Raw genomic sequence first — 23,879 nt, forward strand, 5'->3', positions numbered from 1 at the left:
AAGCCCACCATAAATCTGGCATCCTCTTAGGTTAAGTACTTTAGGACTTTCAAGGCAAAAGAAAAGAGAATGTGTAACTCCCAGATAAAACACATGGAAAAGGAGAAAAGAGTAGAATTAACCATGACAGCTTGACTGCTGGCCCTTTCCTGGACAATTTCTCGAGATGTCCAAGGATGACCTCAGGAGCTCTGATACAGTCTCCCATACTATGCCGACATAGAAAAAAAGCTCATGTTCCCTTTTTAAACTATTCCAAATGAATTTTTGAATGACCTAGGAAAGCACAAGCTCATCAAACTGACACACACAAGTTGAAAATAATGTCCAGAATAAATCTCTTCATAAACTAGGAAAAAAAGAAAAAGAGGAGGTGGTACTGAAAGTTGGTTCACTGGCAGAGATGCACATTATATTAAAAATGGCCAACTGGGAAAAATCACAACATGTTATAGAAGAAAAGAAGGATATTTTCTATTTTCTGCATGGGGAAGGGAAATGGGTTTGGAAATCTGGAAGATGCAAAAACACATCCCCAAAATATTTTCATATGGTAAGCATTTTCCTTCTGAGATAGATGATAATGTTTCCTTCCTTTTGGCACTGAAAGTCTTTAAATCCGGGCTGAAGCTTATATTTTAAAAAGCCATTAGGCTCATCACTGATTTTGCTATGCAACCTAAAAACCATGCAAAGTGCATCCGGGCCCCTGAAAAAATCCATGTGCTGTCAGATTACTGTAAGATGGAGAACGCAAACAAATTTTGATCTGATGTCAACTAACAGTAGATTTTTTTCAAAGTGATACTTAAAAGTAAAACTCTACATGGTGTCAAGCCATGTAAATTCAGAAAATGAAAGAAAGAATCCTATGCTATTAATAAGGGAGAAAAACACTTCCTGCAGAAAGAATAAAATAAAATAAAATATGGCCCACAACCTGGGCCATTTTACAAATATGCTTTCCCTTTAAGAGAACCCCAAATATGAAAATTCTGACTTAAAAAGCTGATAAAAGTAGGCATGTTTATTTCCACCTAAGTGTTTCCTCACAGACCATTAACTAGTTGACCAACAAGCTGGTTACAGGGCATAAAAATGTCAAGTAAAAATTGAGCTGCTACTGCTCTGGAAATGATAAGGTATGTCAACAGGAAAAATGGGATTTGTCTTAAAAAGTTCTTAACAATCAACTTTCTGTTGGACAAAGTAGAGTGCACCCATACTGTGTATATTTAAATAGAACCCTACACACATAACTCTACAAAAGGGTTGGGGTAGTTCAATCTTGCAGTTAATTTCAAAATCTATCCCCCTGACAAGTCTTTACAAGCTATTGTATTCTTATATTGCCTTCCTTGTGACTGGCTTCTGATGACTGTGATCTCTAGTAGCCCAAAAAGGAAAATTACCCATCATTTGAGTTACATTTAACTTCTGAATTAATATTCTTACGAGAGCCTAGTTAGGTTTGAGCTGGTCTGATTTCTTTCATGGTCTATTTCTATCATGGTCTACAGGGCTGTGTTAATTTGCATAGCTATTTTCATTTTCACTGAAATGTCTAAATTTAAGCCATAAACCAGCTTAAAATTGTTTTGCTTAGGAGAAAATTGTGATAGAGAGTTGGGATATGGATTTGAAAGAGGCAAAGATTTGAATAATAACAATATATATTTACACAATGCTTTATAGTCTGACAAAGGGCTTTAGCATACATTTGGGGGCAACGTAACATAATGAACTTGGAATTAGGGAGCTGGGGTTTGAATCCTGGTTCTTTTTACATTTAATAGCTGCATGACCACAGACAAGTTCATTCATTTCTCGTAGCTTCAGCCTCCTTATCTGTAAGATGGGGATAAACATATTCCTGTTACATATGTCCCAGGACTGCTAAGAGGAATGGCTTTACAAGCCTTGAAGGAGTGCATAAATGTGAACCCTGTGAGTTATTCTGTATCATCTCATTTGAGAGGAGATCCCTTAATGTGTTAAACCAAGAGGTGGCAAAGCAGCAGGTTGTGTGTATAAGTGATCATCTGTTGAGTCTGACACCAAGCAGCTCAGGAAGAAGACTCATAATGCTGAGAAAGAGAGGAAAGCCTTCTCACATGCTAAGCTAGAGCACTGGTGAATGTGTCCTGGTCATCCTAAGCTCCTTGTCAACTGAGATGGTAGGATAGACTTCATGGAAGGTCAAGATTTAAGCCTTCCATCTACCCATCTGTGTCCTCCTTGGCAACCCGGATGGGACAGCTTCTCCCAAACTGCCAACCTGCCCATAGGGCAAAGAGGAGGGTGACTTGAGGTTATGCTGATAATGCTCGGATCTACTTATCCAGCCTTAGCCTCTCCTAACCTCTAGAATTATATCTTCCATTGCCTAAAGGACATCTGGAACTGGATATCCTGTAGCTATCTTACACTTAACATGTCCAAAACTGAACTCAATATCTTTCCCCCAAGCCTTCCCCTCTTCCTAATTTTCCTATTACTATCGAGAAAACCACCATCCTCCCAGTTATCTAGGCTGGCAACCTTGACATCATCCTGAACTCATCACTATCTCTCACCCCCATAGCCAATCATTTGCCAAGTTTACTCTACTTTCTAACATCTCTCATATATGCCCCTTCTCTCTTCTCATACTGCCACCCACCCTCACCAACTCACATTTGGATTATGAAGATAGTCAGCTGGTTGGTCTTCAGGTCTCAACACTCTCCCCACTGCAGTTCATCCTCTGCTCGGCGGTCAAAGTGATCTCAAATCACAAGTCTGAAATTAGGTGTCCTCCCCCTATGCAATAAACTCCATTTGCTCTCTGGATCAAATACAAAATCCCATGGTTTTCGAAGCCCTCTCCCACCTTTCTAGTCTTTTTACAACTTACTCTTCTGCATGTACTCTGTAATCCAGTGACATTGGCTGCCTAGCTGTTCCTTGCACCAGGAAGTCCATCCTGTCTCCCAATTCCTGGAATGCTTTCCCTCCTCATTTCTGTCCCCTTGGCTTCCTTCAAGCCCCAGCTTGAATACTACAAGAAGCCTTTCCTGATACCTCTTGACACTAGTGCCTCTATGATTATCCTCAGTTTCCTATAGATCTTGTACCCTCATCATCCTGTAGATATGTTTTTGCTACATAGCTGTTTATATGTTGTCTCTCACATTAGATGGTGAGCTCCTTGAGAGCAGGGACTATTTTTGCCTTTCTTTGTGCCTGGTGCATGATAAATGCTTCTTGACTTAAGTTCCCTGTGTCTAAGGGTAACCTTGATCCAGAACTCCTAGGACAATGCAAATACTCAGTTATCTACAGGAATGGGATGCAGGAGGAGATGTGGAGTGAACTGAAGTGTTAATGTATCTGTGTTTCTTAGTTTGCTGAAGGTGAAGGTTTCCCTCAGTGAAATAGTTCTCTTGTATAATTAAAACTGGAAATACTATTTCTCAATAAAAAGCCAATTAGCCTCTGAAATGCTGCCATTACTGGAAGTCCATAACTTTCCCCACATTCTGCTGGGTTTAAAAAACGTATTTCTTAAAGCTGTATAAACTAATTGAAAAACACGGACAAATTAAAGAAGTGCAAATGTTTATGTGCAGCTGGTGTTTCAAGCTTACCATGACATGTCCAGGTAGGCATTGAGAGCTTTCCGAATAACATGACCCAAATAGCCATTCTTTTCTGCAACATGTTTTGCCCAACTGTAAAAGACAAAGGGATAGCAAATATCAAAACCACTGCAAATTAAATTAGGTGGAAATAATTATCCTTTTTTTTTTTTTTTGCATATGAGCTCTACAAATCCCATTTGGGGAATATTTTGCTTGTTAGAATTTTTATATAGCAACAAATCACAACTGAATGTCAAGAAGAAAATGATGATCCATTTTTTAGAGCTTTGTAGTGACTGTTCTTTCTCATAAATGCTTACAAATGAAATGGTAGAGGACAGGTACAGATGGTCAATTCTCAATTATTTATGCTAAAGAAGGACAAGTATAGCATGCAGAAATCAATAAGGTGAATTTTTACTTTTCATAAACATCATTTACCTATGAAATGCATATCACTACCCATTTTCATTACTACATATGAAAATGCCCCTGTAAAGTTGGCAATGTCTTTGTTCATGTTTCTGAACAAAAGTAATTTGGAGAGGTGCTTAAATTTACCTTGCATATTGACTTCCCTTCCAATAAATGAAATTTGTAATATAATCTAAAAACCTCATTTTCACCTGCTATTCCAATCACCTCTTTGTTAAAATGTGCTTTCTTTTTAAGATCTAGCTAAGTTTTATTTTCTTTGACTGGAATAAAAGGGCCAGCTAACTCATAAACTGGGTAGTCAGTTACCAGATAGTTAAGAGTTGATGAATTCCAAATAAGGTAAGCTTTGGTGTAATAGTGATTTCCAAAGGAGAAATGTAAAGAATTCCCAAGACATTATTTCCCAAAACATGTTTCTCCATTCCCTCAGTTGCTGTTGCTATGATAAATGTTTCTTCCATATATAACTTTTCATGGTTTCTTACACAACAGCTTTCTCAGGGTCTCTAGGAAAAGTCTCCAAATTGCCTGTCATATAGTATAGGGAACACCACAAGGTTCCTTCGATGTGTCCTCCTTGTGCAGCCTTATGGAAATATTCACCAGCTAATGTCTGTAAAGAAACAGATAAAGATGTCAGCCTGCCTAATAAAGAGGTGTCTCGTCCACATTCTTCTTCCCTCTCTGCCGAGCCGACCTCCGAAGTGCCAAGATAGCGAGGTACCTTAAGACTGATTTTATCACAGACTCATAACTTCAAATACCCTAAAGGAAACAAAGACAGGACAAGCAGTTCTAGAAGACACAAGCCCTGGGAAGAAAGGTTTCTGTCTGATATGTGACAACTTACTACAGCTAATCAGGGATCAAGCTAGCCAGCAAACAAGCCTGTTCATCACACACAAAGCACACTAACAGTCACTTCAGGTGAAAATCCACTCAGTTGATTTTTTTCTAATCCCTCCCTCCAAACACATACACATAATTTTAATTTATTTTAAGAGAGATGAGAACTAGAATATAATTAGCGATATAAGTGTCATGTATTTAGATGTGTAGGAGGGTTATTAAGCATGCATAATGAACAAAAATACATACAGGGCATCCCAAAAGTCTTAGCACAGTTTCAAGCTATTAAAGCTTAAAACTTATTTAAACTATTAAAGCTTAAAATTTAAATTAATTAATTTAATTAAATTAATTTAAAGCACTAAGATTTTTGGGACAATCTATATATATTTTTGTTCATTATGCATGCTTAATAACCCTCCTACAAATCTAAATACTCTACGAGTACCTTCTTTTCTGTATCATCACTTAGAATCTGTACCACCCAATATAGTTCTTAATTAACTACTGTCACATACTGTTCCAAGTTATTTCACCTTAGTCTTACTGTTCCAGTTAGACTAAAGCCTTTGGGGCAAGGACCATGTGTCTAACCATCTAAACCTTCTCAGGTGCCTACAGCACTCAGAAGACACTGAGCACTCAGAAGACACTCAACAAATATTTGCTTCTACTTTGAATTCATGGCCATGACAAAGTTCTTCTCTCTCTAGACTAACTTGTGTGCTTCCCTTTTTTCACGATAATAAAAAATATGTAGCTGAAATTGTATCCACTCATGCCTGAGCTGCCAGGAAGTTTAGAACAAAATTAAGGGCTCAGCTTTCAAAAACTAACTCAGTGTAGGTACCTGGCTATACCTACTTCACCGGTTCTTTTCATTGGTTTTGGTTTGGGTTTTTAGTTGTCCTTTTCCCATATGTCTTTTATAGATTTCCCCAAGCTCACTGGGGAAGTAGATGGGTTAAAAGAAAAAGCTTTCAGTAGTGGTTCCATGAAGTCTTACTCACTTGGTTCCTTCCAGTAACTCCTGGGAAAATGCCATCTAGATAGAGAACTCCAAGATTGTACGAGGCATCTGGGTTCCCCATTTCTTCTGCTTTTAGCCAGTATTTTGCTGCTTTGACATAGTTTTTCCTAAATTTGTGGTAATACCATCCTAGGCCATTCACTGCCTGATGTAACCCCTGCATTTTGAAATAACAACAACAAAATAGAAATTATTTTCCCTAAGAAACAAAGTTAAAATAGTAATAGAGCATAGGAGTAACCTACACAAATCTAATCCCTATGGAAACTTCTGTTACTTTTTTTTTTAGGGGCAGATGGGTTATTTAAATAGACCTTAGAATTACTCATCAAGGCATCCTCAACATCTCTATCCATGTAGGCTTTTATGAAGCAGCTGCAATGATTTCTGTCTATCATCTTAATAACGATGCTAAGGTCAAATTTATCACTCACTTTCTGTACTCGAATAATGCTTAGTTTCTTAGAAGGGCAACATTCTACTATATGCAGGGCAGACTAGCATAGATATGCGAAAGGAACAGGACTTTCTGAACAACCATGGAAATATGTGAGGCATATGGGACCTTGATGTTTGAACTCTGCCCTAGCTCAAGGAGGTTTCCAATTGATCCGTTTGATGATCTATTGGGTTACTCTGCTATAAACAATGAAATCACCACAGCAGGGAATTGCCACAACTTCCTAGTTGCAAGTAAAGGCCATCTGTGACTACTGAGCCTTCCCAGCTTTGACAGCTAGTTTAAAGCCTCAGCAGGGATTGAGCATCTAAGAGAAGAAGGGAAGCTGTAGGAAGGTAAGAGGAGGTTTTCCCAAAAAGTGCCCGAACCTGAAAAGGGCCAACTTTAGAGAGTGCACTGGAGATAGGTACTAACTAGGGTGCCCATATAAAGCCTGACTTGCAATGAATCCTCCTGTTCTTTTTGGATTAAATCCCTTTGTGCGTTTCATTTCCTTGCTCTTTCTTGCATCCCTTACTCTCTTCAATAGATCCTCTTCCAGTCTCTCTAAAAAAAAACCATGTTTGATATTAGAACTATTGATCTAAAAGAATTCTAGGAGGATTTCTACTAAAATGACTTCTAGCTTTTTTTGTGTGTGTCATGGACCCATTGGGCAATCTGGTGAAGTTTGTGGCCCCCTCCTCAGAAAAATATTTTTAAATGCACAAAACAAAATATGTAAGAATACAAAGGAAGCCAGTTATGTTGAAACACAGTTCTTGAAATATTTTTTTCAAAATGTCACCTGGTGCTAAAAGGACTCAGGACCAACAGGAAGTCAAAGCTCTTCAACAGTGTCTCTTTGCATGCTATTCCCCAGTGAAAAAGAGACTCTGGGTAGAACTGTTTTTTTGTTTTGTTTTTGTATTATCCAGCACCAGCATAGCACCTTGCCCAGAGCAGGCACATCATAAATGCTTGTTATTGGATTGGCTTAAATGATGTAGTAGAAAGAAATGAACCTGGTTTTAGCATACCAGGGTCCAAAGTCCTAGTTCTGCCACTTACCAGCTATGTAACTTTAGGCAAATCATTTAAAATTGTTTGAGCCTTGGTTTACTCCCCTGTAAAAATGGAAACAACAGTCCTTGCAAGGTCTACCTACAGATAAGAGGTTAGACTAGATGATTACTCATGACCTTCCAACTCTAAGACTCTAGGATTCTTTGTGATATGAGTCTGTCCACTATAAAGTGCTATATAAATATACATTATTATTGATATTGTTGTTGATCTATAGATAGGCTAGGTAGACTATCAAAATAAAATGGACATGAGGGAGCCAAGATGGTGGAGTAGAGGTAGCCACCTAGACAAATTCCCCGAACATTCCCTCCCAAACAGCTTTAAAATAATGTGTCAAATCGATTTCAGGAGCAGCATAATTAACAAAAGGTTATGATAAGACATTTTTTTTTTTCCAGCCCAAAAACAACTTAGGACGTTGGTTAAGAGAGGTCTGTGACATGGGGAGGGGGAAGGAAGGGCCCAGCCTGGAGTACATGTAGTGGCAACATCAGTGGGGGGCCTCAGAAGAGGCTGCAATAGCAGCCACTGAAGCTTCAGGAGTTCTCAGCCCAGGTAAGAGGACTGAACAACTGGTGAGAAAGAGATTACAAGGACCCTGAGCAGATATTGGGCACAGGACTGGGTGCTCTTTGGTAACAGCAGCCCTGTTTACAGTTAACGCAGACCGAAGTGAGCAGAACCAGGTGATCATGGTACACATGTAATGATGATCAACTATGAAAGACTTAGCTACTCTGATCAATACAATGAAGGAAGATAATTCTGAAGGACTCATGATGAAAAATGCTATCTACCTCCAGAGAGAAAACTGATGAATTCTGAGTACAAATTGAAGTATAATTTTTTCATTCTATTTTTCTTGCTTGTTTTTGCAGGATGGGGTGAGGGGGAGGGAAGAAATGGCTAATACAGAAATACGTTTTGCATAATTTCACATGTATAATTGATATCACATTGCTTGCCTTTTCAATAGGTGGGGGAAGAAGGCTAGAAGGAGAGAGAATTTGGAACTCAAAATTTTTAAAAGAGTATTAAAATAAATAAATAATAAAATTTTTAAAAATTCAGAAAATAGAGCAGACAAACATTCCTCATGAAAAATAGCACAGCAACCTTGGCTTTGCTTGACTCATTTTTAAAATAGCATAAGCATTGAATCAAGTCTCTCCAGGTTTCCCATTTATAAGTGATGAAAATAAGGCCATTAACTGATGCTCAAGGACATAGCAAAATGTATCAGACAATGCATTAGGAATCATAATCCCCAAATTTGCACAGTCTAAGAAGGATGACTTTTAAAAGGCAATAATTGTTATTTTGGGCATCAAATCATTGTAAAAGATTATTAATGAGACAAATGACCAGAAAATGAGATAAAATAGTCATGTATCAAGACAAAGTCATGTATCAAGACAGAGTGCCAACTAATGTGTTACATTAGTACTTTCAAAATGTTAAAGGAGCTAATAGAAAATCTAGGTATGGACTCTGATGGAAGGTTTATGGGAGAATCTACCTGATAAGAGTCCCACCCTGAGTATGTATAGATTGCTTACAATACGTCCCATCGGTGGGTATATCACCATTAGTGAGAACACAGATTCTTCGAAGAGCCGAAGTATTTATTCTTTCTGCTATAGTTCAGGGAAGCCAAGAGAAAACAAATGGTATGCAGGAGAAAGGAGTGGTCAACAGAGTCATAATGTTCAGAGAGGTCAAGGAAAATGAGGCTGAGAAAAAGTCATTAGATTTAGTGAGTAAGAGATCTATTCCATAGTAGGAAGTTGACTTCTTCAGAGGTAGAGCTCTAATTTCATCACTGCCAGAAGGTGGGCTTTCTATTTATGAATTTTTTTCAACTACCCTACATTAAGCAGAAGCAATGCCTACATAAATGAAATATTAGATTTCTTAAAGTGTTGTGTAATAATATAATTATATTGGTTTTTAAAATTTAAACAAACATAATCCTTTGCTTAAGTTTGATTTGGTTGCTTCATTGTAGTATGGCGATTTCCCTGGATTCTTGAATGCTAGTCCCTGAAATCCAAGACCTGATAGTTTCTTTCGAAGTACAACAAGCCTGATGAAAGACTTTATGTTTATCAGGGCAGGTAGGTGGCGCAGTTGATAGAGCACTGGCCTTGGAGTCAGGAGGACCTGAGTTCAAATCCCAGCTCAGACATTTGACACTTATTAGCTTTGTGACTCTGGGCAAGTCACTTAACCCCTCTTGCCTCACCAAAAAGCAAAAAAGAAAAAAAAGACAAAAAAAAAGACTTTATGTTTATCATTTGAAGACCAGCCTAGCTAAGATCGAAAATGTTCGTATTGAGGGTGATGAGGTTTTTGGCCATAGTAATGCTTGAAGACCATCTACTAAGCTGTGGACTTGGTGGAAGAAGTTAACGATATTGATAAAGTTACACATTCTTTAAGTATTGAGGTAAATAAACATATATAAGGGACTACTGGTCCCTCAGAAAGTACTGGGACAGACCTGTTTCTGAGTAGGCAGCAACTATCTCTCTGACTAAATATCCCTAAAGGCTTCCTTCCTAAAGTGCCATGTGTGAGCTCCATAGCCATATTCCTACATACAGGAGTTTAATTAAAACAAAACAAAACAAAATAGGATGGCTGAATAGAAAGAAAACAGAAAGAGGGGGACAGATTATATTTGGATGGAGAAAGGTAAAGATAAATACCCAAAACAAAAAAGCAGCAGCAAAACACTTCTTAAATGCAGAGAAGAAAACAAAATTAATTTTCAAAACAAAAAAGAGCAACTTAATTATTATCTCATTAAATTACATATATGACGTAATATAAAAAACACATACATACATATATAGTCTCTCTCTCTCTCCCTCTCTCTCTCTCTCTATATATATATATAAAATCTTAAAATAAACTATATACCAAAAGCTTTCAGCTTCTTGTGCAATTTTTTTTCTTGTTCTTTGAATATTGAAATGTTTTTGTTGATTCACGTTTCCTTGTGCTACTGTGGTTCTGCTTTGTTCATAAAGAACATGCCTCCCTTGATGTGCTGTACCATGCTGGGCTGTGCTGTGCCAGCATCTTCTGTGTCTCACAATTTATACTCACGTTCTTGAGTATAGAGGCCTTTACAGTGTCCTTGTACTGCTTCTTTTGACCTCTCTGTGTGAGTGCTGGCCTTGTGCAAGTTCTCTACATAATAGTCTTTTGGGTAAATGTATGTTTACCTCACAAGTGACTGTATCAAAGGCCTTAGTCAGATCTACAAGCATTGTATTACAGACTTGTGTTCTGTTCCTGGCATTTGTCCTGGAGTTACTGGGCAGCAAATACCATTTCAACCATTCCTCAGCCCTTTCTGAAGCCAACACTGGCTCTTGGGTAGATGACTATCTTTCAGATGAAGGATCAGCTGATTAAGGAGGACTCTGGCAAGAATCCTGCCAGCAATGACTAAGAGAGATTCCCCCCTAAGTGATTGTCATAGAACTTGTTTCCTTTTCCTTTATAGATATGGACAATGGAGGCATCCTTAATCTCCTGAGGGATAACGTCCTTTTGCCATATAACCCAGAAAATTTCAGTCAGCTTTAGTATGAGCAGTGGAGCCTCTGCCTTGTAGATCTCTGCTGGGACGGAATTAGCACTAGGTGCTTTGCCATATGAGAGGAGCCTAATGACATTTAAAATCTTTTTTTCATTGGAAATTTGGCTAGATGGGGATTGAATTCAACCTGAGGTATACAGTCAATGACTTCAGCACTGGATGATGGTCTGTTGAGAACACCGTGGAAGTGTTCAGCCCATCTCTCCAGGATCAAGTCCTTATCTCTGATCACTGTGGCTCCATCAGCATTGAGTAGTTTAAATGCACCATAGATCTATGGCCCATGAAGAATCTTCAGGGCATCATGGAAGTGCTTTGGATTGTTGCTACTGGTATAAAACTGAAGCTCATCCACCTTCTTACTGAGCCAAGAATCTTGAATCTCTCTAAACTTCACTTGTACTTTACTTTGGATGGAGTTAAATGCTGCCTTCTTAGAGGCCAACAAACTGTCCTGCTGGTAAACCCTGTGGAGTTCTTGTTTTTCATTTAGCACTCTTCATGACCTTTTTGGGGTTTTCTTGGCAAAGATACTGTAATGGTTTGCCGTTTCCTTCTCCAGTTCATTCTACAGATGATGAAACTGAGATAAAAAGGGTTAAATGACTTGGCCAGGGTCATATGGCTAGTAAGTGTCTAAGGCCATATTTGAACTCATCTTCCTGACTCCATGTCTGGTGCTCTATGCACTGCACTACTTTGCTGCACATGTATAGCCTATACCAAATTGCTTGCCTTTTCAAGGAGGAGGGAGGGGAGAAAGAGAGATAGAGAATATGGAACTCAAAATTTTAAAAAACAAATGTTAAACATTGTTTTTATGTGTAATTGAGAAAAAAATAAAATATATTTCAAAAAATAAAAGAAAAAGATGAGGACAAGATTAACAACCACCACAAAGTAAGATCACTAGAAAAAAATATAGATTCATTACCTAGGCTAGTCATGTCCTTAATGTACTAAGTTTTTTACTTAATAGATCTTTAAAACTCTTCTTATCTTTAAAGTCCTACAAATTTATCTATGATTTAGGTATGACTTCTGTTTAAAAAAAATCCATTGTATTATCTAGTTATGTAACACCCACTTTAACAGTTGTATAGAGTTACACTTATAATCACCTACATTTTACATGGTAGTTAATTTGACAAGTAAATGTCAATATAATACGAAGCATGACTATACAGTTACAAGATTGATTTTATTTAACCAAATATGCCAGAATTTTATAGCCAAATGAGTGTTGCCTCTTTCAAAATAGTCACGCTGGAAGATTGTACAATTGTGTTCCTATGATGCTGTCATTACTCACAGCAGCACTGAAACTTTTTTGGGGGAATTTCTGTTAGTATCTATAATTTTTGGGCATCCTTATTGGAGTTACTCTTAATTTTTTGAGTATTGATATGATTTTTGGAACTAGCTAACTGCCGTCGCACAACATGGCTATTACTGTGTACAACATTCTCCTAGTTCTGCTCACTTCACTCAGCATCAGTCCATACAAGTCTTTTCAGGTTTTTCTGAAGTCAGCCTGCTCATCATTTCTTATACCACAATAGTATTCCATTACGTTAATATATTACAACTTGTTCAGCCATTCCCCAATTGATGGGCATCCCCTCAATTTTCAATTCTTTGCCACCACAGAAAGAGCTGCTGTAATTATTTTTGTATATATGGGTCCTTTTCCCATTTTTATTATCTCTTTGGGATACAGACCTGTAAGTGGTATTGCTGGGTCAAGGGGTATGCACATTTTTATAGCCCTTTGGGCATCTGCTCATAATTTTTTATAGCACAATAGTATTACATTACAATCAACTACCCCAACTATTCCTGAATTGGTGGGCATCCCCTCAATGTCCAATCCTTTGCCAGTACAAAAAGAGCTGCTATAAATATTTTTGTACAAATAGGTCCTTTTCCCTTTTATAAAATCTCTTTGGGATACAGACTTAGTGGTGGTATTACTGAACTAAAGGGTATGCACAGTTTGGTAGACCTTTGGACATAGTTCCAAATTGCTTTCCAGAACGATTGGATCAGTTCACAACTCAGGAAAGAAACTTTTACTGGAATCAAGAGCATTTCCACAACATGACTCTTTATAGCAGGGAACTTCCACACAACTCATGTGTTTCACAGTAATAATAATAATGAAATGGAATGAGTATTTATTAAGCACCTACTATGTACCAGGCACTGTGCTATTATTCATTTTACAAATGTATCTCATTTGATCTTCACAACAACTCTGTGAGATAAATGCTATTATTACCTCCATATTTTTTTTTTTTAATAACTGAGGAAACTGAGATAGACATGGGTTGAGTGACATGGTCATGGACACACAGCTAATAAGTGTCTAAGGTAGATTTGAAGTCAGGTGGGGTATTGGTATTCCTGATTTATTTAGATGTCCTTGCCTTCTTGTGGCATCAGAACATAGAGGAATACAATTTGTACCTTATGTTATTCATCATGGCAGTTATTAGCATGAGCAACCTTCAACTCCATGCTACCCCATTTATTTCTTAGATTCATAGAAATAGAGCATGTTGACTGAGATTCTAATCCAGCCAGTAGTAACACTAGAGGCCACATGGTATTTCAGGGTTCCCATCAGTTAACAATCACTTTAGCAGTCTAAAGACACATAACAACAACAAAAGCAGCAGAAGCAGCAGCAACAACAAAAACGACAAGTGCTTTAAGGTTTGCAAAGCACTTTATATGTGCTAACTCATTTGACAGAGGTACCCATTGTACAACCTCTTGACTGAATTCCCCAACTTGGCTGTCATTGATCCCTTATAACATGCATGATGAGTTTGGCTCTGAGGGGATTATCAAAATAATAATAAAAACAATTATTATTATTTAATTATTTAAGATCTATTTAATGTGCATTTAAAACAGAACACATTGTGATTCATTTTCCACTCAAAGGTATAGGTGGATCCCTCTACACACAGAAGACCATGACATTTGTGTTCTTTTGTATAGCCAGGTCCTGGTTAGTGCAAATCATGAAATCTAGTGGAGAAGCTATATTATTTAAATTCTCACTGAATATTTCCAGTGGGTTAGAACCAATTACTTTGTTTTACATAATTATACTTTTGAATAGTACGAATCTGAATATATACAACAACTTCACAGGATTCAATATTTGCACTAATGAGGACCTGGCTGCTTATTAAAAAAAAAAACAAAACACTCTTCTAGGTATAGAGGGGAGAAAACCTATATCCTATCTCTGGAGTGTCAAATGTAGTACCTTCCCTGGTTTTGTGAACATGACTTCAAAAGTATTTGCAAAGCTCTATGAGGCATGGTCACTTTACTCACACTGGCTCATCCAAGATTACACCTCTTTATGGAGTCAGATGGGTGAATGACTAATATCCCCTCTGGTTTTCATCCCCTTCCTTCATACTCTAGTAAAACCAAACTACTTGAGGCCAGAAACTAGTTGTTTTGTCTGTCTCCCAAGTGCCTCCCACAGTGCCAGGAAGATAATAAACTTTAATAAATGATGATGGGAACTAAATCCACATTGGCCATTTGGTATTCATTTGGGAAAGGGATAGGAGAGAAGAATTAACCTTATTACTCTAGCTTTCATTGTGCTTCTAGAAAGTTCTAACTACTCCTTACATAGATCACTATTGTAACGGAAACACTTTCAATAGACAACAATACATAAAGAAGATGGTATTGTGGTAGCACAGCTTGGTTCTTACTTTGAATTATGTGAAATGCAGATAATACCTCCAAACAGACCATAACTTCCTTTCTACAGAGTTTCTTTTAAAACTGCTACTTTGAACATCTCCTTCAGAACTAATGACACAATCAGAACAGGTGCACAGTACCCTAGGATTTAGAGTTGACAAAGATCATCCAGTCTAGAGACCATCCAGGGCGAGAGAAACTAAATGATTAGCCCAAGGTCACACACAAGTATTAAGTGGCAGCATCTAGCTTTGACCCCAGGTCTTCTAACGTGAAGTTTGGTGCTTTTTTCAATGCTATATGCTGCATTAAAACCAATAATATGGTCATGGCTAAAGCCCTGTCAGCCAAAAAAGTACTTTCACATTCGAAGGTTGAATTCAAAAAATGAAAATGTTGGCTTTTCAAATTCAAGAGTCTTTGTACCCACTCTATTTTAAGGAGATAGGCTATTTCTTATCAAGGGAACAATGATCACATTTTCATCTCCTAAAATAATTTGGCTTGAATTATGTTTATAGAAAGATGAATTCAATTTTCAAATTGTTCTGTTTGCTTTGTGGCAGGTTTCTGGGTGTGCAGTGACTAAATCACACCTAACTACTACACAGTTGTTGTTTTTTTCCCTCTTCTCCCTTTTCTACATTCAGGATCTTTGTGTGTAGTAAAGCCATTTACTTCTGTAAACTAGTAAGTGCGTAGGTGCTCAGTGTGAAAATGTTTCACTATAAATAAGAGGCTTAGGTGTTACCTTGGCAGCAGCTTTTTTCATCAGTTCTAAAGCAAGCCTTCTATTCTTCTGAACTCCTTGACCCTAAACAATAACAAACAACAACAATAAAAATGATGAAGAAAATAGACACAATCAGTGCTCTGTAGCACAAGGCAAATAGGCATGGCAGCTTTGGACAGCACGTGCATTAAAAAATGTTAACTCACACTTGCTAAATTTAAAGCCAATTCCAAAAGAATTCTAGCTACAGTGTTGTTATTCTGTTATTATTATCTGACCTTGCTGACATGAAATTCCCATTCATCACTAATATAAATTCTATTCCAACCGAACCTGAACTGATGCTATCAGAAGTAGTGGCTAAGATACAATTAGGTTAACAGTCTTAGATGTGTTCCTTCTAAGATTATTTAACTGGTAAATTAGATAAAATGACTTCAGTGGGGTAGAGAGATGAGGGGGGAGTGATCATAAAAGGTTAAAACCATTCTCTGTCTTGGTTCATTAGGGCCTAATCCAGTGTGGTGAAAACACCAAAGAATTAGTACTAGTATAACAAGGAGAGGTACAATACTCAGAATTCTTCTGAATCAGAGGATGACTCAAAGATCTTAACTCAAAGACTTAAGAAAGAAAAGATTTTTGCTGCCACAAGAATGAAGCAAATGCTTCACTGTTAGAATCATTACATTTCTCCAGCAGAAAAGAGTAGAAAGCAATTAGAAATGAGTTGTTTATGGGAAAGGGGAGAGATTGAGAGTGCAGAGGAGAGGGTAATTAGATTTGAGGATGCAAGTTACAGGGGAAAGGCACAAGTTGACTGTATAAAATACCAACTCACGGGTTAGCCAATGGTCCTCCACTTGTGGATGGGAATAGATAGAAGGGCATTTATGCAGAGACATTGTCAGACCCTGGAGATCCTGGGTTAGGGTAGCCTGGTGAATGAATTGTTCTATCTAACTTTCAGTAGTGTTTATTATTTGTCCATATCATGGTATCTACTGCATGATCTTTCGGGGCACAACAAATTGCTTCCAATTACTTCAAATATCAAATAGAATTGTCATGAGAGCTGAGTTTTTGACTGGCTAAAATAAAGCTCTGAAACAATCAACCTTTGCTCGACAGATATACTTAATAAACACAAGAATGGCTAGGAGGGTGGAAAAAAATGACCTCACCTCCTTAGTTTTACCCTTCGGTCTGGCTGAAATTCATATGCGTGCCAAGCCACAGAGGATCCTGAGAATATCTAACTCTTAAGTTAAATAGTTACCTGAAACAGAAGGCTTTGATCTCCTCCCAGGCAGGTGTAGGATGGAAAAGAAAGGACTCACTCTTAGTCCAAGAACTACGCACATGAGCTAGGTGTAGCAGATTTTATGAGCTAAGGACAGATAAGCCCAAGCTCAGCAAAAATTACATGCCCAGAGCCACTAAGAGACCAGCAGAGCAGTATGTACAGTGCAATGATATTGTTAGAAAATATCGGTGGACCTAAAGTGTCAGGTATGTGTTACTCCTCCACATAACTCATTTTCCATTTGTGTGCCCCTTATTTATGTTCCTTGTGTATACTCACTCTTCTTACTGACAGATGTATTTGTGGGATTGAGGCCTAGGTTAATGGAAGGAACATTCTATTTCCAATGTTCTTGCTATGCTATTTTATTAAATGCTTTTGCTTTGAATTGACTGTGTCCTCTAGATGACTAGAGGAAAAAATGAACACATGAAATGGGGCTCATGAGTTGTAGTTTTGAGTAAATGTAATCCCCCAGAATACCTTGAACCTGGGTAACCGTTCTGTTATTCTGGGTGTGAGAAGGGAGTTTTCCAGATGCTAAAAAACTGGGACCATATTGTGAAGATGCTTTGCAAGGTAGAATGTGGGAAACACATATAAGGTATGTATATTAACATGCTGTTTCATATTAAAAGACAATATGCAGAATATTGAGTAATATGGGGAAATTTTGAAATGTTTACTTTCTTTATAGGAGAACATGTGGGACTTGAAATAATGAACTGTGAACCAAAAGCCACAATGAATATGACTAAGAATCTCAACTAGTCACTTTCCATCAAACTGCAAACTCAAAGATTTTTTTTAACAAGAACAAAACACTACATGAATCAATTCAATCCAGAGTTGCGTCTCCTTATTTTCTAGTGCTATTGATCCAGAACCAAACTGTAACAACAAATATCCTCTGAACATCCCTTCATTGGGTTCAAGTCACCTGCTAGATAGAGAAATAGAAAGATGAATATAGAGAGACAGACTAAAGGTGGAAAGCAGAAGTTTACAAGCAGGGAGGACAGAAATAAATTCCTTAAGGATGACTGAGACAATGCTTGGTAGAATGTGGCATAGTGTTGATTTGCTGGGAGTGACCAACTGAGTAGTCTGGTATGCAATTAGAGATGAAGCTTTCTTATCAAGGCTCAAGACTGATTGTGAATCTGAAAACATTATAACAAATAAGCCATGACTGTGTACGTTGTCACTGTAGATGCAAGTGCTACGAGGACAAGATCATCTGCAGAGGGCTCAAACAAGCAATGTACATCAACATCACTGATGTCCTCTTTGTATTGGAAAAGGGACTATGGAGACACAATACACACATATATCTTGTTCTGTAAGGTAGTGGAAATAGCTGGCTCTGGAGACAGGATGACGGGTTCACATTCCACTTCCAACATATATTGACTTTGTGACCCCAGGCAAATTACTTCACTTTTCAGTGCCCTGGGCACTTAGAGTCTCTAAAACTGTAAGATGCATTGAAGATGATGACCTGCATTGATAAAGAGAGTTTCCCATCTAGAAGTTCCCTACTCATGAAATCACAGGTCCAAGCCCTATCCCTATCCCAACTGATCTCCCCATGAGAAGAAGTAGCTTAGTGCAGAGCTTCTCTCTACCAGACAGATGCTTAAATTGTGTGTAATTTGGTTGAAAGCTAAAGGCTTAACTGGGCTGTTTTCCCTGGGTCAAGCTAAGATTCATTACAAAGACAAAAAGATGATTAAACTTGGACCCATGAGAAAATGTTAAGGGAGTTGGGATGATTAAGACTGGAAAAAGAAGACAGGAAATCTAAATCAATTCATCTCTGTGAGTGATAAGCATGGATATTTTCAGCCATAGGCTGGGGAGGGGAGATAAAACCAGTGTTTTGATGAGTAGCAATAGCCATGGAGCCTTGATGCCTGGCTCTGTGGAAGAACACAGTGATGCAGGTATGCTGCCCTTTGGTTCTTGATTTTTATGAATACTCAAGTAGGGAAAGGCTGTAAGATTTGGTGGAAAGAACATCAGTTGTATATTCAGAGGACCTGGATTCCCCAAATCCAGGGCAAGTCATCTAACTTTTCTGAGCCTCAATTTCCTCGTCTGAAAAATGAGCAGATTGAGCTAGATGATCTCAAAGGTTCCTTCCAACTTGAAATGTAATATTAGTGGCATGTTAGCATGAAATAGCCATGATGAGACTAACTCTCACTAAAGGTTTTCTCTTCTAATTCCCCACTGCTTGAGTCAGTAACGGTTAATTAAAAGGCTTCAGACTTAGGATAAGGATCTTAACATCAGCAAATCAGACACAGGTGTGATTTCTGGCCCAACATGGGCACTGTATAGATTGTGTGTGTGTGTGTGTGTATGTGTGTGTGTGTGTGTGAGATATGAATAAATGGCTGTCCAATAAGACCAGTTGTAGGGCACCAAACTGAAAAACAGGGACATCTCTTAGAGAATGCAGCATTATCTGGAGAAGTATCAAGAGTTAAAGAGCCAAACAGAAACAGTTATTAAAAAAAAATTGGGGGAGCGAGAAGGGGATGTGAGCAATTCTCACTCCACCTTTTATCAGCTATCTCTTTCTCCCTAGAGTGAGTGACGGGAAGCAAATTCTAAGTTATTTAATTACTTACTCCCTGTTTGCACATATGCCTCCAGGAAACTATTCTGCAATTCTGATGGGAGCTGCAAAATTTAGGCACAAATTAAGTTATTCTTACCTTGAATAATACAATGGCATAATCATATATTAATGCTGGGTCTTCAGTCTCCAAAGCACCCTTTGCATACCACTCTATTGCAGCTTCAGGATTTTTAGCCACGCCTTGTTGTCCCCAGAACAGCATCTGTGCCAACCGTTGCTTAAACAACAAATAATAATAATTATGATAATGATTTTTCAAAATGACTTTCACAAGCCATGGTTAACTTCAGGCTTTTTCTAAAATAGAAAACACATTCAGCCCAATGTGTTTTATTATCCACGGCCAGCAAGGTGATTGACATGCTATGTTTTCCAACTGATAACCATAACCTTTAATCACTGTGTAATTAGAAATGCCCTAATAGAAGCAAGGGAGTGAGTATATCTTTGTGTGAGAATGTGGAGGGAGAGAAAGATAAGCAGAAATGGAGGTATCACAGAATCACAGGATTTCAGAGTTGGAAGGGAGGTCAGTAGCCATCCAGTTCAATTCCGCAATCAGGTCTTTGCCTGAAAACCTTCAAGAAGGGAGAATCCATCCTTCCCTTTGGACAGTCTTAATGGTTACGGAGTTTTTCCTAATGCCAAACCTAATTTTGTCTCTCTGGAGTCAAACAGAACACATCTAATCTAATACTCCACATGACAGACCTTAAAATTCTTGAAGACCAATATCATGATCTTCCTGAGTCTTCACTTAGCCAGGCTGAATGCCCACAGTTCCTTCAAATAATCCTCAGCCAGAATAGACTTGAGACCATTCACCGTCCTGCTTATCTTCCTCTGGATGCTCTCCAGTTTATCAATGACCTTCCTAAAATGTGGGAACCACAATACTGGAATACGAAATTTCAGAGATGGTCTGACCAGAACAAAGGACAACATGCCAATATCCACTCACATTCTGTGACTTTCTTAGCAATATATGATCATATGAAGCATAAGACATGATTCTGAGGAGTTGGCTTATTCAAGAATCGATTAAAGCCTTCTGAGACTGAAAGTTAAGTTACTGAATGCTCAGGAGCAGTTGTCGGAAGTAACCTCTTCTTCCTGAAAGCTTGACTTCTCTCAATCCACCCCAAGATCATATTAACCATTTCTCACAGCCATGTCACAGTGCCAGCTAATGCAGATGGAGCTTGCAGTCCACTAAAACCCCCAGATCTTTTTCAGAGAAGCTGCTAAATAGCCAAACTCACTCATCTTACACTTGCAAAGTTTTTTTTCTTTTTGAACTCATGTAAAATTTTACACTTACCCCTCCTAAATTTCATCTTACCATATTCAGTCCAGTGTGTCAAATGCCCCTCTAAGATTGGTGTCACCTGCAAACTTGGTGAGGCTGCCATGTAATTACCATTATCCAAATCCCTAACGAAAATAGGCAGCACCAAGTCAAATACAGATTCCCCAGGATACTCTACTAGAGGCCTCCTTTGTCAATAACATTCATTTAATACTACTCTTCTCTTCCTAGTCTACTCTCTTATCAAATGGTCCTGTGAAAATGAAACTGTTCAGTACTCAAAACCTTTCTCCTCATGACACAACGGGAACTTCTTTTCTATTATTTTAAGTCAATAAAACCACTGTGTTCCCCAAGGGATGTGTCTGACAGAATTTCCAAAATTCTAGACCTCGCTTGTTTGACAAAGGAGATGGATAGATGGATAGATATAGATATCTACCTATAGATAGCTATATAGATACATATGTGTACATTTGGTGTTTGTTGTCCTCCATTCCTGAAGAGGACCAAAATGACATCACATGCTAGAGTCAAATTTCAGTGCGTCCAACTGTGGTTGATCAGACCAATACCAGCTCGGAATGGTCTACCACAGTTGAAGCACAAATAGTCCATGTGAACATTTGGGGTGGATTCTCTAAATTTGCGCATCTTGTGTTTCTTTTGAGCTATTTCAGTTCTGCTTTGCTCGTAAAGAATAGCACCTTTTCTGATGTGGGCACGCTACGCTGGGTGGTCCTGTGCCAGTGTCTCCCATGTCACACAATCAATTCCAAAGTTCTTAAGAGACCTTGAGAAGTGTCCTTGTATTGCTTCTTCTGACCACCATATGAACGTTTACCCTATGTGAATTCTCCATAAAAATAGCCTTTTTGACCACTGTACGTTTTTCATTTGAACAACGTGGCCAGCCCATTGGAGTTGCACTCTTTGAAGCAGAGTTTGAATGCTTTGCAGTTTAGTTTGAGAAAGGACCTCAGTGTCTGGTATCTTATCCTGCCAGGTGATCTTCGGAATCTTCCTAAGACAATTCAAATGGAAGCAATTCAATTTCCTGGCATGGCATTGGTAAACTGTCCAGGTTTCACAGGCATACAACAAGGAGGTCAGTACAATGGCTCTGTAGTCAGTCTAATACCTCTTCTCTCCCATATTTTCCTTTGGAGCATCCCAAACACTGAGCTAACTCTGGCGATGTGTGTGTCAACCTCATTATCAATGTGTACAACCCTGGAAAGTACACTACCAAGGTAAGTGACCTATTCACAGCATTCAAAATTTCTCTATTTGCTGTAACCGATGGTTCCATGTATGGATGGTGTGGTGGTGGTTGATGGAGCACCAGTGTTTTCTTGATGTGAACTGTTAGGCCAAAATTAGCACAAGCAGCAGAGAATCAATCCATACTTTTGTTGCATCTCAGCTGCAGAGGCTGCATTGCGTGCACAATCATCTGCAGACAGAAAATCATGCACCAATACTCTCTCCACTTTGATCTTGGCTTGTAGCTTTTTCAGTTTGAAGAATTTACCATCAGTGCAAAGCTGACTTTGATGCCACATTCATCCTTATTGAAAGCATTGAACAACATGGCTGAAAACATCATGCTAAAAAGCATGGGAGCAAGCACACAGCCTTGTTTCACTCCATTGGTGTATGTATATATGTGTAAAACTATACATACATGGAGACAGATACACACACACAGAAAGAAGAGAGAGAGAGAGAGAGAGAGAGAGAGAGAGAGAGAGAGAGAGAGAGAGAGAGAGAGAGAGAGAACTAAAATGAAATCCTTAAATGGACTTCTTTCCCAAGCCATGAAAAACAGAGGAAGATTCCCCCTGGCATAAGAACCCAGGTATCTTAGGAACTACTGTCAACACTTTGCCAATCTTCACTTTACATATCTCTAACTTTCCCATGTCTTCTCCCTTTTCTTATCCTGTAACTATAATAATGATGATGATAATAATGCTCGTTTGCATTTATATGGCACTTTATGGTTTACAAGATGCTTTACAAATAAATAGGACTGGTGAGCTCAGGGACCCTACAGGAAAGTTTCCTTAGGGTTCTGAAATTTAATTTTTCCATTTCTTGCTTAATGTTTCCATTTCCTTCTTCTTCTTGCTTTCTTACTTTCCCTTTCCTCATACTGTGAGGCAGCTAACAGTACCCAAGAGCACTCATGGGCAATGAATGTCTAGCTTATCAGTGTCTGAACTGAATATAAGTTGCTTTTTTCTCGTACCATCAGTTCTAGCCAATATTCTACACAGGGGTGTTTTTACTAAAGTGAAATTTAGTCTATGTACTTGGAGAAACAGTCTTCCAAGTTTCTCAAACTTTTAAGTTCATTCTTTTTACCTCCCAAAATCTTTCCAAAGTACATAAAAGTGCTCTAGGAAGCAGATAAGATCCTTTCTTAAGTCCCCCCATGTCATATTTTCCTACATGTTTCTCCATTTGTTATCCCGACTCTGCCAAAGTGGTAACCTGTGGACTTTGGGCAAATCACTTAATATATCTACATCAGTTTCTTCATATGGAAAATGAAGGGATTGGATTAGACCATCTCAAAGGGCCCTTCTCTCATTATGTTTATGATCCCATGCTTCTCTACTGCTATCTTCTCGCAGGGAGATCCCCTAGTCCACCTCTCTGGTCCTTCCTGCACTCTAAATTCCTCACTTTTCCCACATCACATACAACCCATGGCACATTTCATACCACCCATGGCACATTTCATACAACCCATGGCACATTTCATACCACCCATGGCACATTTCATACAACCCGTGGCACATTTCATACAACCCATGGCACATTTCATACAACCCGTGGCACATTTCATACAACCCATGGCACATTTCATACAACCCATGGCACATTACATACAACCCATGGCACATTTCATACAACCCATGGCACATTTCATACAACCCATGGCACATTACATACAACACATGGCACATTTCATACAACCCGTGGCACATTTCATACAACCCATGGCACATTTCATACAACCCGTGGCACATTTCATACAACCCGTGGCA

General features: G+C 38.4%; 1 protein-coding gene across 2 annotated transcripts in view; it reads right to left on the bottom strand.

Moving 5' to 3' along the window:
- Positions 1-23,879, bottom strand: part of SEL1L3 (SEL1L family member 3) — a 117,228-nt gene that overhangs the window by 24,726 nt on the left and 68,623 nt on the right. Inside the window, exons 13-17 of one of the 2 annotated variants that reach the window (XM_027836698.1) lie at positions 19,588-19,728; positions 15,574-15,636; positions 5,921-6,097; positions 4,547-4,674; positions 3,630-3,713 (exon numbers count right to left, since the gene is read on the bottom strand). In XM_027836698.1, coding sequence (XP_027692499.1) covers positions 3,630-3,713; positions 4,547-4,674; positions 5,921-6,097; positions 15,574-15,636; positions 19,588-19,728 — 593 coding nt within the window. The remainder of the gene's footprint in view (positions 1-3,629; positions 3,714-4,546; positions 4,675-5,920; positions 6,098-15,573; positions 15,637-19,587; positions 19,729-23,879) is intronic. The other variant, XM_027836699.1, reaches the window with a different exon arrangement.

The sequence above is a fragment of the Vombatus ursinus genome, unplaced genomic scaffold, assembly GCF_900497805.2.
Source record: "Vombatus ursinus unplaced genomic scaffold, bare-nosed wombat genome assembly UNPS02014818.1, whole genome shotgun sequence".
NCBI lineage: Eukaryota > Metazoa > Chordata > Mammalia > Diprotodontia > Vombatidae > Vombatus > Vombatus ursinus.